The 19127-nt window shown below is 42.5% G+C and overlaps 1 protein-coding gene across 41 annotated transcripts in view; it reads right to left on the minus strand.

Annotated features, from left to right (window-relative positions):
- Positions 1-19127, minus strand: part of PTPRD (protein tyrosine phosphatase receptor type D) — a 1139460-nt gene that overhangs the window by 63315 nt on the left and 1057018 nt on the right. For all 41 annotated transcript variants that reach the window (XM_083482170.1, XM_083482159.1, XM_083482163.1 and 38 more), the window contains one exon: positions 13781-13904. In XM_083482170.1, the coding sequence (XP_083338296.1) occupies positions 13781-13904 (124 nt within the window). The remainder of the gene's footprint in view (positions 1-13780; positions 13905-19127) is intronic.

A 19127-nucleotide genomic window follows, 5' to 3' on the forward strand; every position in this document is an offset into this window, starting at 1 on the left:
GCAAAATGTGACCATGGCCTTGAGAGTTCATATTGTTTCATTTCAATTTTTTTATTAAGAAACAAAATGACATTTCAGTACTTTCCAACTTTTTAATACATCTTTCTTTGTTTTTCTTAGTATCTTAAGATGCTTGTTATTTGCATTTACCATGGAATATTTACCTATTTCGTTCTAGAAGATTGCCATGTAATCCCTGATGAATCAAATAAACTATAACTGTCTTTGCACCTGCTAAATTATCTTTCATTATAATGCAGTTTATTGCATTTATCAGTCCTGTGTGATCCACAAAATCTGGCTTTGAAATTAAACATATTACCATCTTTACTCAGGTCTAATGCACCATCAAATCTAATGCACACCTCAGTTTTCAGAACCTTGAAACCAAAAAAAGTATTTGCTGGCGAATGTAAATGTGCCATCGAATCTAATGTGCACCTTAATTTTCGCAACATTATTTCGTTAAAAAAAGGTGAGCATTAGATTCGAATAAATATGGTATCTTAAGCTCTAGTTCCAACCAACTTTTTCACAAAATCAAATTATCACCTAACCAAGGTTTCCTAACAGTCCATCCTCTTTTCCTTTTTTTGTGCTGCTCACTAGAACTATGTCCAAAGAACTTTCTGTTAATATCAATGAAGAAATTAACTATTTTACCTTAAAGCATTGGGAAAGCTCTTCTGTCACTGGTCTAATTTTATTATTATTTTAAATTTTATATTAAGAAGTGACCAACACCATCGCCTTAAAAATATTAGCAATATGTCAAAATCTGGACCTGGGTTGCTGCTGTAAAAATACTTTCTTCCATTCTTGATAAGTGTGATTTTGGCTCCAGCTGTTTCTCAATCTATTGTCTTTCTTACACATAACCTGTTGTGATATTATAACTCCCCCTCTATAAAAAAAAATCCTAAGTGTCACAATGTCATTAAAGCTCTCTATTCAAAGAATGACATTATAACATTGCCACTTGTCGCCCAGCACATGCAATTTTTAAAAACAAACAAATTCCAAGGCTATTCACATTGTTAAGCAGAGATGTGATTTTATGAAAAGTTCTGCTACACCAGTGGAAGGTCCAACTACTCTGGCAAACTGATGGCTATCAAGAAATTTCTGGCATCATCGAAGCATGGCATGAAGGCAAAAAACCTTTGTTATATGTCCTGGTTATTTTAACTGGAGCCATTAAACCTTTATGGGAGAAATCAAGGGGAAAACAGGATCATAGGCGGGGAGGAGGAAGGAAGCCAAACAGCATTGAGGTCTTTTCTACAATCAAACAGTATAAACATTTTATGAAATAAAGAAAGAAATTTTGTGTCCCTACTCTGAACATTGATAACCTCATTGACAGAGGCTGAGAGAACTGGAATAAATCTGAAGAGTGCACCATTTTTTAATCTCCCCCCCCCCACCTTCTGTTATGATGCTTCACTAGTAAGTTGCACAAGTTTGGCCTCTATTGCTGTCCCACCGGCCATTGGTTGGCTCAACAAATGAACTGTTCAAAATAAATCAAAGACCTGAAAACACATTGGTATAGCTGTCAACTTACAGATTTGAAAATAAGAGACCAGCAGCCTCGGAAATAAGGGATCAGCAGCCAAAATAAGGGATTTTCCGGGCACAGGTATGTTCAACTTCTGATCCCTCCGAGCCAAAGGCAGAAAGCCCAGCCAGCAGCCAAACGAAGCCTCAAGCAGTGGTTCCCACAGCGCAGCAACCCGGCAAAGGGGATGCAGCAAGGAAAACCACTGTCACCTCTCCGCTGGGAAGCGCTGAGCAAAGGCGAGTCCCCAGGCAACGCAGCCGATTTGATCAGCACAAGGCATGCAAGCTCCACCCCCCAGTCGTTCTTAGACTTCTTATGGGGTGAGCAACACAGCCAAGCAACACAGTTGGAGCCTCCCTCCTCCCTGACCAGCAGGGAGGGAGGGAGAGGAGCTGCTTTCTTTGAAACCTGGGAAATTTAAGGGACATCAACAATAAGGGACAGCAGCGAGACATGGCGCTGGGATAAGGGACTGTCCCGCCAAATAAGGGACGCTTGACAGATATGCACATTGGACTTCATTTCTCACAAGAAAAAGCCATTGCGCTTCAGTTTGTGTGGCTGTCAGTAGCCTGCTTACCTACAGGCATGCACACACAGCAGGGGTGAGAGAAGACCGGGGTCTGAGCGAATCGGTGGCCCCAATGAGCGAGCAATGAGCAAAGAAACAGGTGATCCAGTGAAAGCAGGTGGTCAGGAAGTAGGGCAGCTAGGCCTTCACAAACTCCTTACCACCCAGGGGTGCCAACTTGAATAAAATAGAGGCGGCAGGTTGGCCCCACCCCATATAATGGATCACAAGATGCGGTACATGCACACCATTTGAATAGCAGTGCCCATCAACCTCAAATATTTTATGGGGAGGGGGTGTCGAATGGACCTCAGCTCCTATGACAGGCATAGGTAAACTCAGCCCTCCAGATGTTTTGGGACTACAATTCCCATCATCCCTGGTCCTGTTAGCTAGGGATCATGGGAGTTGTAGTCCCAAAACATCTGGAGGGCTGAGTTTGCCTATGCCTGTCCTAGGAGTTTGCTTCTGTGCTACCATCACTTTCTCCTCTTCAGCAGCCACTGCCAGAAGGAAGCAAAGTGTGCATTTCAAAATGCATAGTTCCTTCAGGCGGTAGCAGCTTGGGGAGAAAGACTTTGTTCTCTTTCTTCCTTCCTTTCTTCTGGGAGTGGCGGTGGCAGCGGGATCTTGGGATTGGGGTGAGCTATGGGGAGATCAGGGGGGGAGTTGTCAAGAGGGGTAGGGAGGGCTGGTAAACAATGCAAGCAGTGGCTCTTAGTAATAGAATAATATCATTAAGAGAACTTTCCTTTTTGCCACACACACATCCTTATGTGCCCAATTTTTCATTCTACCACTCAATTATCTTTGAAGAAGTATGATGACCTGTTGTGACCCTATTTAAATTTCAATACAGTTTGGAAATGATTTTAAAATGGTATGGATTATTTATGAAGTTTGCTTTGACCTGCGGTATCATCTTTGCTGACCCTGAACAACTATAAAGACTTCTTAAAATCTGTATAAGCAGGAGCAACTGCAACCAGAATTTGGACAGCTTTTAGCATCAGGGGAAAAGTGATGACTACCAGCTCCAGGTCATAGACTCTCTCTCTCTCTCTCTCTCGTTTCTTTAGAAGTGGAATGATGGTTGTAATTTTTCATTTATGAGGGGAAAACGTCGTGTGAAATAGACCTCAGTATACAGAAGGCAAGCAGTGCTGTCTCCTGCGTGCCAATTTACTTAGGGCTGCACATCATAAACGCTGCAGCCCCCTTGATTTCAGTGGGGACTCAAGTCTTTGATTGCAAGCCTCAGTATGTTAGCTACGGATACTGAACTGCCATTTTGGTCTCACACCAGAAGCTGAACGAAACAAAGTACATTTCTAAGTCCACTACCTTTTATTGAAGCCACTCTACAATATAACCTAAAGAACAGCTCTTGAAGCTTAAGAGGAGTTTGGATTTGATATCCCGCTTTATCACTACCTGAAGGAGTCTCAAAGAGGCTGACATTCTCCTTTCCCTTCCTCCCCCACAACAAACACTCTGTGAGGTGAGTGAGGCTGAGTGACTTCAGAGAAGTGTGACTGGCCCAAGGTCACCCAGCAGCTGCATGTGGAGGAGCGGGGAAGCGAACCTGGTTCACCAGATTACGAGTCCACCGCTCTTAATCACTGCACCACGCTGGCTCCCCAGCTAAGTGCTAAGAAAGTGCTAAGGGTAACTACTTCTGCTGAGCTGAGCTGAGCCCCACAGATCTGGGGAAAGTGATGATTTATTTCTGCTGCAAACTACGCTGAGGATCATACACTGAAAGCATGTTAGTTATTCAGCTTAGAGAGGACCCAATTTGTAAGCTCTACACTAAGCCTGATAGAGGAACAGCAGAGAATTTGGGGTTCACAACATTTCTGGTTAAATGAGAAGGTTTTCATGAATTTCCTGAATGTGGAAATATGAGTTAATGATTCAGAAAATAACACCAGCTGGGCACAATGCCACACACCCTCTATTTATCAAAGATGATAAAACACTTCTGCACAAAGGAGATGAGAGGGGAAATGAGGCCAACATGAGAAATCTATACCTAGTGGGTATTATATCTGAAAGATGTGGACCGGGTATGTATAATAGAAACATTTTCCCGCATAAATTAGAACAACATTTACAAATGTCTGGTATTGTTCTGCAAAGCACATATTATTTCACAAAGAAAAGCCCTGGAAATAAAACAAAGAACAACATAACAAAAACCAGGGGGTGGAATCCCACTCCCACCTTTCTGTGCACAATGGTGCCAATAGATCTTCTGGGGAGACTGGTTTCTAGCCACAAGAACCGATGTTCCAGCATTATCAGCAAGGGAGCACACTGCCAACGCCACATCTAAGATCAGCCTCATATCCCCATATTATTTTAATCAAGGTTGGAGTCAAAAATCAGTCACAGCCTTTCCTCAATTCAACAAATCATTCAACAAGTTTAGGGCTAGTGAACCAAAACCGTAATCCTCAAGCTGAATAGCCTCTCAATACAAGGACAACAGATGTTTTTACATGCTGAATACGATGACAAGGCCTCGCACAATTTTAGCTTTCATTATATCACGGGCTTGTCTAGCATCAGAGTATAACAACTCAGATTCAAAGTTGCCTGTGCTCTCGTTCATTCTGCATAACCAGAAGACTTCCACTGCAAAGAACTAGGATCTCACACATTTCCCCCCTCTGAATTTAGATTTCCCTGATCCAAAGATAACCTGAAAATTTTCAGATCTTTGATTTCCAAAGAGATCGCTCACTTGGTAGAGCATGAGACTCTTGATCTCAGGGTCGTGGGTTTGGGCAAAATATTCCAACTCCACAATTTGATAATTCTATTAAGTAACTACACCTTGGTCAGTGGATGGTCTCATCAGGTATTTTGCCTCTGTTGGGGGAGTAATCCTTTGCTTTAGCTACTTCCCTTTCCATGCCCCATCTTTTCATCCATGACCCACATAACAACAACAACAACAATTTATTACTTATACCCTGCCCATCTGGCCGGGCCTCCCCAGCCACTCTTGGCAGCTCCCAGCAGATTATTAAAAACACTATAAAACTAACAGGACTGCCTTGAGATGTCTTCTAAAAGTCTGGGAGTTGTTCTTCTCTTTGACTTCTGGTGGGAGGGCGCTCCACAGGGCAGGTGCCACCACTGAGAAGGCCCTCTGCCTGGTTCCCTGCAACCTCACTTCTCGCATTGAGAGAACTGCCAGAAGGCCCTCGGAGCTGGACCTACTGTTGGCCTCTGTTGGAGACTGACTTCTAGAGTAGCTGTTCTTTGCTCATGCAAACCTAGCATTAGTAGAGTTGGTGCATGAATGATGGCTTGTCCAGTCAGCCACCATAATATCGGAATGCTTTCAAGCCACATGATGAAGCAATCTGGCTGAAGCTTGGTATGTGTGCATTTTAACAACACACATATACACATCTTTATCACAACTAAAGACTACTACATTTATAATCTATGTTCTTGGGGATGGATAGGTACTCATGGAAAACCCTTGTCATTTAAAATCTCTGCAATGTACTCTGGCAATAGCAGGCAAACAGAGAGAGAAATGAAACGACGGCTGCCTGAGAATAAATATAAATGTGGGATTGCTTCTTAGGGTCCTCTTGCCATGCTTGGGGGTGGCAGGAAAAAGCCTCTGGCAATACTGTGTCACAACTAATAGTACAAAAACAATCAAAGAGTTCAGGCAATTTATTGAAATTCTGCAAATCTTTGTTAGCTCCATAGCTTGAGGCGTTTTTACCCACAAGCACAGCAACAACTGCCATCATTATTTAAATTTGCGTAGAACAGTCAAAGATGTCAGTCATTTCAGCAGCCAGCTTTTTTTTTTTAAGCATGGGTCAGAAGAGGGACAATGGGCCAAATTTGCTCTCGAGTTCACACTAATGAGAACCAAATAAGTCTCTATTTACAGCATTCGTGAAACCAGACCTTGAGTTTTGCCCAGCATATAATGCGCAGAGTGTGCGCCAATGAAACACGTCCTAGATTCGGCTGTGAAATAATTAAAAGAATAAACATCTAGTAGCATAACAGAATCCCATGGCCAGGAACCATGCAAACATCATATCATTCTTTTTTTATCATGGAATGAAATCAAAAGAATATTAGGCCTTTGTTCTCAGGGAGGTGTTTAACTACACAACAAACACACGTTTGCTACCAAGTGGCTTCAAGCAGATCCAGATTAATTTCCCCAGGGGTTCTGCTTTTATGTACATCCCTGTGAGAGAGACAGAAAACTCTAGCAACTCCCAGAGCCTAGATATATGTGGACAAGGAATGCCTGGGTGTGACATCTTTTCCCTCTCAGAGGTCCAGTGTGTGCTCTTACTCCTTAAACCCTTTTGCTGCTTGAGAGGCCTATTTGAAAATCAATCAGTCAGTCAATCAATCAATCAATCAATCAATCAATCAATCAATTATTGCCATCCATCTGACTGGGTTGCCCCAGCTTTCAGTAAATTAAAGGATCAAACACAGTGAACACCACACATTAAAACTTCCCTATACAGGGCTGTCTTCAGATGTCTTCTAAAAGTCAGAGAGTTGTTTATTTCCTTGAGATCTGATGAGAGGGAGTTCCACAGGGTGGGTGCCACTACCAAGAAGGCCCTCTACCGCCTGCTTTCTTCTACTTAGTATCTCATTCCCATGCCCTTAGTATCTCATTCCCAAGTGCCCCAGTTTTCCAGGGCAGTCCTGGAATTACAAAAGCCATCCTGGCTTCTGATTTGATCCTGGAATGTTCCTATTTCCCTTGCCAGTGCCCCCCCCCACACCTCTGGGAGGAGGATGAGATGGTGGTGGTGACAGATGTGGCGGTTAAGGAGCACCCCAATGTATCTCCATGGCTGCCGCTGCTGACCTCCTCCCTTGAGTAGCTCGTAACAGCTGCGGGAACCTGGGCAAGGTGGAGGAGAGTCTCTCAACAGTGAGAGATTGGGGTTGCGTGCAAAAATATCTAGACAAACACAAACATGTGTGTACGCCCCTCTCTCTTATCCTTTCCAACCATCCTCCAGCTACAGTCTATGTATGCAGACAGAGACACGCTCAACTGATAACGAAAAACAATGCAACAGAATGATTCCATAGTACCAGTTCTTTACAAGCATTTTAATGATTGGGGGTGTAAGAAACTCTCTTGCTGTTATTTCTGATTTACCATGAGGCTGCTTTCATGAGCAGTACAAAAGAGGCACTAAAACAAGCTGAACATTCTGTATGTACAAAGGTAAATGAAACAAGAGCTACGCAACAGGCCTGGTAATGCAGACCTCAGCATTCTTCCTTTGATTCAGTGAAGAAACTTGTCATCTTAAAAAGCTTTAATTAGACTTCACACTTTATTTGCAGACTGAAATCGCATCGTGAAATTGTTTCAAGCCTTGACAAAGGCTAAGTACTGCACAATCTCCCTATTTAAGACAAATTAAACCATAAACCTTTGCTTGGGAGATGCTCTTCTAAGAAATGTGCAATTAAAGAATATTTTAAAAGAGAGTTTGAAGTAATAGGATTAAGCTTCATAGTGCTTGTAAACAATAACCTTCGGAAAACAGACGAATGAACAAAAGGAATGAAGATGTAGTTTTGGTGGGAAACAATGAAGTTGCGTTTACTAAGTGGAAAAGAACTAAAGCAGATATATTTTTTTTGTGTGTGTATAAGATAAGCTTGCAACAAGATATATGCTGGTAAGGAGATTAGTAAAATTTAAAGTCACCATGCCAAGCATACACACACCTATCAGAAAACCCGACTGCAAGCAAAAACTCAGTAGAAAAACCATGCCAAGGGCAAGCCCTTTAAGTAACAAAATAAGGGCATTTGAAGAATTGCATGCACAACAAGGAGCTATGCAAGTTGATGATCACTAAGTACTGGAAAGAGAAGAGTACGAAGTTGTAAGGGATTTTGCAAAGGAAAACTGAATTCATTTGGGGGGGCAGGAAATGGACAGGTGGGCAGTTAGCAGGCAATTCATAGGACCATTACACACCCTACAAACTCAAAATTATCACATCTGTATCCTGTCTTTCCTGGAAGAAGAAGAAGAAGAAGAAGAAGAAGAAGAAGAAGAAGAAGAAGAAGAAGAAGAAGAAGAGGGGCATTGATGGGGTTTGTCCATTATCACCTTGTAACAATTCTGTGAGAGGGAGGAGGTTTGGATAAGTGGCAGTGGCACGTCCAAGGCCACCTAGGTCTCCTAAACCTACCCACCATATCAGGGGTAGCCAAGTTCGTACATTCCATGTGTTATTGGACTACAACTCCCATAATTCCTGCCCATTGGCCACACTGGCTGGGGCTGATGGGAGTTGGGAGCCCAACAACTTCTGAAGGGCACCCCATTGGCTACTCCTGTACTCCATCACACTGGAGCAGAATAAAATTGGGTTCACTCAGAGCCAGCTAATTCCAAATGCTTTTTAATGAAGCATTTTACGGACAACTTTTATTTATTTTTTATTTTAAAAAGGAAAATCCTTGGAAGGATAAAATAAATGCAGTGAAATATGCATTCTGGAGTTCAATATATTTGGCTAAGTTCCTTTTTTTTTAAAAAAAAGCAACAACACAAAAACCTAAATCTCATAACAACATCAAAGCACTGGTTTCTATAGTAACCCCAAAACAAATGCAGCTGTGAAATAAATGTAATGCTAGGCAGCATTTTTATTTTCATATTTGGAATGTTTACTGTTTCTTTAGAGCCTGGCAATAAAGTCTCTAAGCTTGGGAAAGACATTCCACTTAAATAGGGCATTACAACCCACTGTTTTAAAATTCTTAGAAATACAAGAAGACGGATATATTTTGAATAACGTTCTTGCAAAAGCTGTACTCTAAAAGGGGAGCGAAATGAAAAGCAGCTAAATTTATTTCTGAAATCAAGAGCCAAAAATGGATATGGCTCAACGTCAATTCAGGCAGAGTTAAAAACATGGTGTGTAGGGTGTGTAGGGCAAAGTAGTCAGACATTTGAAAAAGGGAGACCTGAGTTCAAATCTCTGCACAAGGACCTCACTGGGAGAACTTGGGCCAGTCACACACTCTTCTTGTGAAAATAAAATGGGTTATGCTACTCTGAACATCTTGGAGAAAGAATCAGATAGAAGGTTGAGAAATAACCAAATGGATTGTGTCAATTTTATCCCTAGTTGTTCAACATTTTAGGCCAGGATGTAAACAGTATCAGATTTATGTATAAACTAAAGCTTAGGGCCCCACTCTCTTGGGGGCCCCCCAAAAATTTAAAGGAAAAAACACCTAGATGTACATTTCCAAAATATAAGATGAAAAACAAATAAAAATAAAGCCTACATACAGTGTTTTGTGTTGTGTAGGCTCCTATGATGTAAGTAATGGGACCTGCCTGCTAGTCTGCTCCCTAAAATATCACTGGTTTGCTCATTTCTATATATAGGGTGCCTACATTCTGTGTGGATTGGTTGCATGGCAACGTGTGCAAATGGCTTTAGGTCCATAAATTGCCATATATCATATATTCAACACACCCTACCACTACCTTCAATCAATGGGACAAGCTGAGAGTACCTGTTAACAAATTTAATTCTTATATAGTTTTCCCTAATATTCAAAGAAGACGAAGAGTCGGGGTTTTTTTTTAAAAAAAAATCTTGACTAAGAACTTCCTGCCACAATTCACATTTCAAACTTAGTCTAGGGCATGCTTTAATGTCAGTCTCAACGTGCATCGAAGCATTTAAAAGGTGTGTCATCATAGATCAACCCAAGATGGTTTCATTGTATAAAAATTATTTTGCAAATTAGCAGCTTGGGCAGTGCATGGGTGAAATAAAAGTGCAGCCCTGTGCCCCTGTCATGTATGTTTACTAGGCTGCATTTTAATTTTAACATACATATTTTCTCCTCTACAAGTGGAGTAAAGTAAAATAAAATGACATTTCTTTTCTAGCTCAGGTTTGGGTCTCTGGAAAGAACAAGACATTTCGCTGCACTTAACAGGAGCTCTGATTCGATTAAAGCTCTACATTTTCTCTTTCTTATGCCATTGACTGAACTTTGTTTCTTGCACAGAAAGTTGCTTGGGTTTTGTTTGTTTGTTTGTTTGTTTGTTTACCAAGGAAGTTCTTGGTTCACACACCCTGAATCCGGTAGCCCTTTCAAACTGGGCTTTACTGCTTACTCAGATCTCTTTCCAGAAAAAAAATAAAATGATTGTTTTAGCATAGGATGTACTTTGGCCTGTATCTCTATTCCACAGAAGCAAAAAAAAAAAAAAAACAATGAAGAAAAGCAGAACAGGCTCAACAATGCCCATGAATTTCCCTAATAAGGAAACAATCCACTTCTTTTCAGGGGGCTGAGAGCGCAAAATCCACACACTTTGTTAAGAAAAGAGGTTCTTTTTTTCCTTTTTTGGATATCCAAATCTCTAATTAATATACATGTGAAGTGACATTTGGGCTGGGAAGCCTGATATGAGGGAACAGAACTGACACAGCTAAAATGCAGTCAATATCATGTAAATTGCCTTACAGGTGGAACAAATGTAAGCAGATTATTACATGCAAATTTTTTTCCAAGGCAATCATTTAAATTTTCTAATATATTTGGGAAAAAGCTGTCTGCTATCAAAGCCTCCGAAATGCAGCTGCAAAAAATTAGGCAGCGATGTAGGCTCAATAGTGGGGTTGTGTTTTCCTTCAGAAAGCATTCACTTAGCTCTGCACAGCACACTGGAGAATTGATTGCACTTATAAACACAGTCATTGCTCCGTCCCGCGACTGCTTGTTTGGGGTATCAGATGCTGCTTATCTAAGAAAAGATTAAGTGTCATACAATTTAGCATGTTATATATGAGGGATGAAGGAGCTATGAGCTCCTGTGCAAGTAACCAAACTAGTTGAAACTGTTAGGATTCTCTTCCCGTGCTGCAGTCATGGGATTGTTTTTATCACATGACGGTGTACGTTTTCATTCCACATTGTGGGGAGTGACAGAGACAGGATGTTTGTATAACTGTGTTTCCATGATATAGGACATTTGTCCTTTTGTTCTTTCTCTTTGCTGTCTGATACTGAAGAGGAAGGAGCTGAGTTACAATGCTCCAAGTGTGTATATGTAAATAAACATAGTTTAGCCAAATGCTGCGCTACTGAGTCTGTACACTGACTGCATATATTGTACTCTGCTGATCCCGAAGTGTGCTGATGCCTCTCAGGTATCAGTTGCTGTGATGTTCGCTCTGGAGAAAGCATTTGAATCTCCCAAACAACTGACCAGGAGGGAGAGAACATGCCAGTCAGGCATGTGTCTCTGCCAGACTCCTACTCGTGTGTAGGACCTCCTGACAGAAACATCTCCTTATGCCTAAAAGCAGCATCTTTTAGCTGAGGGAGCAGTTAATAGTGGGGTAACCTTTAGAGGAATCCATCCATGGATCAATTTCTAATGCGCCAAATGCTCGTGTTTTCTGATAATTAGGACTGCCTCATCTAGACAATTTGGATTGTAAGTTGTGCTTGGCACAGAAGTAAAAGCAATTAAGACCTCTGTAAACTCAGCTGTGGTTGAAGGTCACCATTTTAAAATAGTTACCAACACTACCACCACGCCACAATAATTAAATACTCCATGTGCACTAAATCAATTCAAGTTGTTTTTTTGTTTCACTATGACTTCAACATACTTAAACACAGTGTTAGCTTCTACCTGCACGTTGGCCTGCTTCGCACACAACACTAAGCCAAGAAGAAGCAAGTGTGTGGGTGCCAACAGAAAAAAATCATGGCTGCTTCATGGTTGGGAATGGCCGCCGAGACCATATTACACCGGTCCTGAAACTCCTACATTGGCTCCCAGTATGTTTCCGAGCACAATTCAAAGTGTTGGTGCTGACCTTTAAAGCCCGAAACGGCCTCGGCCCAGTATACCTGAAGGAGTGTCTCCACCCCCATCGTTCTGCCCGGACACTAAGGTCCAGCTCCGAGGGCCTTCTGGCAGTTCCCTCACTGTGAGAAGTGAGGTTACAGGGAACTAGGCAGAGGGCCTTCTTGGTAGTGGCGCCCACCCTGTGAAACACCCTCCCACCAGATGTCAAGGAAACCAACAACTATCTGACTTTTAGAAGACGTCTGAAGGCAGCCCTGTTTAGGGAAGTCTTTAATGTTTGATGTTTTATCGTGTTTTTAATATTCTGCTGAGAGCCGCCCAGAGTGGCTGGGTATAAATTTTATTTATTTATTTATTTATTTATTTATTTATTTATTTATTTATTTATGAATGAATGAATGAATGAATGAATGAAGACATTTAAAGGAAGCCCTGTATAGGGAAGTTTTTAAATGTTTTATTATGTTTTGGCATATGCTAGAAGCTACCCAGAGTGGCTGGGGCAACCTAGTTAGATGGGTGGGGTACAAATAATAAGAATAAGAACAATTGTTATTATTTATTTCACTCCAGTCCTCCTGCTGCTGAACTACATGGACCTGGGCTCGTGGGTTGTCTCGCCACAGTTTTTTCTTGCTTTGGCTTTGTTTGGCTTAGCTGCAGGTATTGTGGCAGCAGGAAGACCTGGAGATGAGTGAAGAAGATGTGATTTTCATTCTGAGAACCCACATGCTTGCTTATATGTGAACAAGGCCTCGCTAATGAACCAGAGTAAGCCACATGTAAACAAGTTAAGCTACCTGTGAACAAGGCCTCTCTGAAGAGCTGCCCAGTAGATCTACCTAGAGTTGCCCAACTGATTTTTAATCCAGCCCTCCAAGGTTGTATATAGTGGCTCTACATCAAGCTCTCTTCCCTGAGATCCCTTAACTAGTAATATTGGGGATATGATCTCAAATCTCATGCATAAAACAATGTGCTCTGCTGCTGAGCTATGAACATACCACAAAAGATGATCTCTGGATTTCCTTTCCTGGAACTAAGGGTATAAAAAGCAACTTATTTCAAAGTCAAAGCCTTTGACTTTAGTCAAAGCCAGCCTTTCAACGTCTTATTCCCAGACCCCCAACCTGAAATATAAGGGATCAGTCCAAGACCTTTCATGAATGTGTGAAAACTTTACAAAACCAAGAGATATGTCTCGCTCCCCCTACAACAGTTTATAACATATCACATCCCATAATATAACACAAACAGTTGCAGTTCAGATGGTATCTATTAGTAACTTGCAAGAGACGTTTGCTCAATTTATTTTGTTATGTAATGCTTTTAGGAAGACCCGGCGTCTCTGAGGTAGATCAGAAAGCAAAACACTGTTCTTTCTGGTTCACACATTATCACTGCAGGGGAAAAAATCTTCCATGAGGCGCCTGCTTTTTCTCACACACGCACACACACACACACACACACGCACACACACATCCCTGACACCTACACCACAAATTTGCACATACCCTTAGCTCTTTTTGTTACTGCTGTGGTAAAAGAACTAGTACCATGTATGTTAATGGCATATTAAGTAAGGAACTCTTTCATGTGTTTAAGCACTTCAAAATGAAATATAACAAAATATCAGTATGTGGATTTCAAAGCTCTGAATTTTAGCAGAGTTTGATCCTGTGGAAGATGAACTGCTTTTAATATACAATGTCTGAAGGTTTGCGTGGTTCCATTTTCACCTTACCTTCTATTGCTGATTGGAGAACTCGAGAATGGTCATAAGCGATGACATTCGCGTATCTATTCTTTGGTTTATTTACTTCCAGGTTAGAGTGTTCCCATGTGAATTGCTGCCCTGGGTCAATTGACTTGAGAGAGAGAGAGAGAGAGAGAGAGAGAGAGAGAAGGGATAGTTATTATTAGCGGAAGAACTATTTTTATTTTGGAAATACTTACCTTTTATAAAAGGTTCACATGTATTGCATAGCTCAAAGGACTTAACTGTGGGTCTTATTCCATTGCAGTTTGCCATACTGGTACTTAGGGCTCAACTGGATGTCTGCTTGTCACGCCGCTTTACCCTGAAAACCCCCGCAGAATCAGAATGCCAACTGGGTTTGGGCCAGATTGCTCTGAATCAATGTTCAAAGGGCAGGTTTCTCCAGGGAAAAGCGGAAAAGTTGTGCTTAGAAAGCACAAGACAAGTGCAAGTGTGGGCAAGCCCTTATTGACAATCGCATTTAACCGCTGGCCTTGCAAGATACTCTATCTGTTCTTACACAAAACAAGAGAAAAACCTATTCTGTTGTTGTTGTTGTGCGAGAGAGAGAAGTGAAGAGGTTATAATAATAAAACGGAGGAAGAATAACGGAAGGCTCAAGTAGATTTAGCTATGGCAACCATAGAACTGGGTATTTTCTCTATAGAATGCCTGTGGCCTCTGTACATTTGCAAGGCAGAAAAGACTTCATTAGTGCTGCCAGAAACCCCTTGTTCTGAGGGTAGGCTCTAAAGTATCTAACCAAAGTTCATCAATTGAAATTCCTGGTGCTGCCAAGGGAAATACATTTCTGCAGAAATCTCATCCAAACAGCTGGTTGGCTTGTACATGGTGAATTTAAGCATATGTAGAAAGCAGCTCACCCATACCAGCAACTGAGCTGTAGAACTCACTTCCTTGTGGAGGATGGGCATTGCTAGTTCACAATGATCTAATCGGGGTGGACTGCGGTAATGTGGTACCCTGAGCGAGGACAAAATTTGGTGCCCCTCTCCAAATAAGTCTCATTTTCACAACAACTCATTTTGGTACAAGATTCAGGTAGGTAGCCATGCTGGTCTGACGCAGTCGAAATATATAAAAAAATAGTCCAGTAGCACCTTAGAGACCAACTAAATTTGTTCTGGGTATAAGCTTTCGTGTGCATGCACACTTCTTCAGATACCAGATTTTGGTACAGTTGCTTTTTATGTATCTTTTCAGTAGGTACCCATATAAATATAAAGGTAAAGGGATCGCTGATCATTAGGTCCAGGTCATATGGCCAGCATGACTAAGCTACTTCTGGCAAACCAGAGCAGCGCACAGAAACGCCGTTTACCTTCCCGCTGGAGCAGTATCTATTTATCGACTTGCACTTTGACATGCTTTCGAACTGCTAGGTTGGCAGGAGCAGGGACCAAGCAACGGGAGCTCACCCCGTCGCGGGGATTCAAACCGCCGACCTTCTGATTGGAAAGTCCTAGGCTCTGTGGTTTAACCCACAGCGCCACCCGCGTCCCATCATATAAATATAGGTAGTGCTTTTTTTCCTAATTTTTTTTTTAGGGGTACTCTCATTTTCCTACTCATATTGAAATACTGCCCTTCAATGAGGCCAAACTTAGATTCACAAAATGTTTAGAGGGTATGCGTACCCCTGCATACCCCCAGAAGAAAGCACTCAATATAGGTATTATTATTATTTGCCCCCTCAGCTTGGTGCTTTGTGCAGGGGAACTGCCCGCACCCCCTTAAATCTGGTGCTGATCTAATACAAGAGCTGTTAAAATGGAAGAGGCATCATATTTTCCAAGGTCTTTGGGGTGACTTCTGGCACTAATTCAGGCCCGTGTTCACTTTAAAGTGCAAATCACCCTGAAGATGCTTTGAAGGAGAGCAGGGGCTAATGTCATGCACAGCTGTGCTGTAACACGTAGCTTCCCCTTTAGTTCCTTTTCATTCTGCACATTTTCCCCCCAATTCTGGTTATATTTTATCCTGTCTCCTGCTAAGATTCATATTAGTAAGACAGGACTGCATAGGAGACTCGGTGCAATGCAATGCAAGCAATACATTGTGCTGTGCCACATACTGCTATCTGTTTCACAGCCAAAATTGGATGAAGATGAGGACATAGAGATGATGAGGGACAGAGATGGTAGATCCTGATAGCATGTTTAAAAGGTAAAGGGACCCCTGACGATTAGGTCCAGTCGTGACCGACTCTGGGGTTGTGGCGCTCATCTCGCTTTATTGGCCGAGGGAGCCGGCGTACAGCTTCCGGGTCATGTGGCCAGCATGACTAAGCCGCTTCTGGCAAACCAGAGCAGCACATGGAAATGCCGTTTACCTTCCCACCGGAACGGTATCTATTTATCTACTTGCACTTTGACGCGCTTTCGAACTGCTAGGTTGGCAGGAGCAGAAACCAAGCAACGGGAGCTCACCGTCATGGGGATTTGAACCGCTGACCTTCTGATCGGCAAGTCCTAGGCTCTGTGGTTTAACCCACAGCACTACCTGCGTCCCTGATAGAATGTTTAGGGAAGTTTTTAATGACTGATGTTTTAATGTACTTCTAATCTTTTGTTGGAAGCTGCCCACAGTGGCTGGGGAAACCCAGACAGATGGGAGGGGTATAAATTTTTATTTTATTTTATTTTATTTATTTTATTTTATTTTCCATTATCCAGTACCTAGGACTACACCTACACTGATAAGAGTACTGCTCACAGAAATCGAGAGTTATACTAGGGGCTGCTGCCCTGCTCGAATTGCTTTCCAGTCCTTCCTACCCTCTATCTCTTGTGATACCCTCATCCTTCATGTCTCACCCCGCTTCCCTCACAGCTTACTAAACCCCAGCTATCCCCCACTGTCATCCTTGCCCTGCCCCTCCCTGCCCCTCCCCACCCGCCCAACTGTTTGCCTCAAACTGCCTCTGCCCCATCTTCTCACCAATTGTTCCAAAATCGCACACTCCTCAATCTGTTACTAACCACTCTAATCCCAAGATCCCGCCTCCACTTCCTGTAGGAGAGAATGAATGGAGAGGGGAAAGTCTTTACAACCATGAACTCCACACCATGAACTGAAGAAAATATGTCACAGCGCAGGGTGGTTTCCCCCAAATTCTCTGCCAGCGGCAGCAGAAGCAGGAAACAGGGATTGGTTGTGGATTGCAAGGAGATGGGGGAGTTTGGGTAGCCTTTTTTGCCACTATTTTCACACAGTGATGCTTCCACCCCACCCCAGTGTCTGCATATAGTGAAATAGCTATTTAATCAAACATTAGAAAGGGACAAAAAGCCCTTCTAGGGGTACTCTATAGTCCCCCACTTCCTAAAAAACTAATCAGTCGGGATATTATTTGGACATAGAGGGGGACTTATTCACATGTTGCTGAGGAAATAATTTCAGACATTGGGGAGTATTGTGAAAACTTCTTAGGCAACATCCCGAAACACTCTTACTAGGATATAAGTTTTACTCATCTGACTCCGTTATGTGAGGCCAATGTTATCAAGCAAAAGCTTAAAATCTTATTTTTAACTAGAAATAAGCAAAGAAGAGTTTAGATTTGATATCCCGCTTTATCACTGCCCGAAGGAGTCTCAAAGTGGCTAACATTCTCCTTTCCCTTCCTCCCCCACAACAAACACTCTGTGAGGTGAGTGGGGCTGAGAGACTTCAGAGAAGTGTGACTAGCTGAAGGTCACCCAGCAGCTGCATGTGGAGGAGTGGGGACGCGAACCCGGTTCACCAGATTACGAGTTCACCACTCTTCACCGCTACACCACACTAGCTCTCCCAGTGTGGAAGAAAGTACAGAAAATGGCAGCCCTTCATATTATCTGAAGATTCAGTGATTTACCAAAATCAACAACAAAGTTCTGTTTTTCATACTGCACAAAGAGCGTAATTTTCAGCTGCTTGTAGCTTCTATGTACTGCTTCCACACCTGAGGACCGGCTTCCTTCAAACCAGGCAGTACAGCAATTGTTCCGTTTATTCTTTCCTGTATCTCCATGTTCTCCAGAAACAAATGAAGCATTCAGTTTTCTAGGGCTGGTTTTCCAGCCCACACTTTTTAATTAGCACAGCCACAGTTAGACAAACACAAGCATCTCAAGTCAGAAATCTTTCATAAAACGTCCTTCCTACACACAGGCGTTCCGTCTTTTTGTTTCTTACAAGATACTGCAGGCTAGGTCCCTTCTGACCCATATTATGCTGGAGATAGGCTGCATTTAACATCTAGCAGATATTCACTGCAGATTAAAGGTAAGGTACAGCTGTACCTTAATAACAGCAGTTGCCTCTTGGCACACCACCAAAAAGATAAACTGTAATTGAAGCAATTTAAAGCTCCCTGGGGTTCCATTGTGCACACAGAGCATTCTCTCGGGTGGGGGGGGGGGCTTCCTCATTCTTATTAAAGCCAGAAAAAGCTCCACATGTGTGGGCAAAAAGGTGTCCCCAGTGCTGCAAAGAACAGAAGGGCACCTGTTCATGTGTCACTCCCAAAGGTGTGTATCAGAGCTGCTGCAAGCACACTAGAGTTATGATGCTGCAATTCATCTTACCTGTTATAACAAATAAAATTCATTAGTAGTTTGAATGCAAGGGGGTGTACGGGAATGGAGGATCACCGAGTTGGCTGTGTACATTGGCCATGATCAAATGAGGCAGCTCAGTCTGAGTATAGAAAGCAGAAGCCTTTTTTTACTAGGAATTATAGGTACCGATGGGATGCGGGTGGCGCTGTGGGTTAAACCACAGCGCCTAGGACTTGCTGCTCAGAAGGTCGGTGGTTCGAATCCCCGCGACGGGGTGAGCTCCCATTGCTCAGTCCCTGCTCCTGCCCACCTAGCAGTTCAAAAGCACGTCAAAGTGCAAGTAGATAAATAGGTACCGTTCCAGCGGGAAGGTAAACGGCGTTTCCGTGCACTGCTCTGGTTCGCCAGAAGCGGCTTAGTCATGCTGGCCACATGACCCGGAAGCTGTACGCCGGCTCCCTCGGCCAATAAAGCGAGATGAGTGCCACAACCCCAGGTGACTGGACCTAATGGTCAGGGGACCCTTTACCTTTATAGGTACCGACATAGCAAAGGAGCAGAAAAGACTCTTTATGTATGGAACAGCAGCAGCCCAGATGTTATTAGCTCAGAATGGAAAGAAGACAAAGCCCCTACCATAGAAGAATGGCAAAGTTGATGTACTATGCTGAGATGGCAAAACTGACTGGAAAACTCAGGAACCAAGAGGATAAAAACTTTATAAAAGAATGGGGAAAATTTAAAAGTTACTTAGGGGACCACTGTAAGCA

The sequence above is a fragment of the Podarcis liolepis genome (assembly GCF_965112155.1).
Source record: "Podarcis liolepis genome assembly, chromosome: 17".
NCBI classification, from domain to species: domain Eukaryota; kingdom Metazoa; phylum Chordata; class Lepidosauria; order Squamata; family Lacertidae; genus Podarcis; species Podarcis liolepis.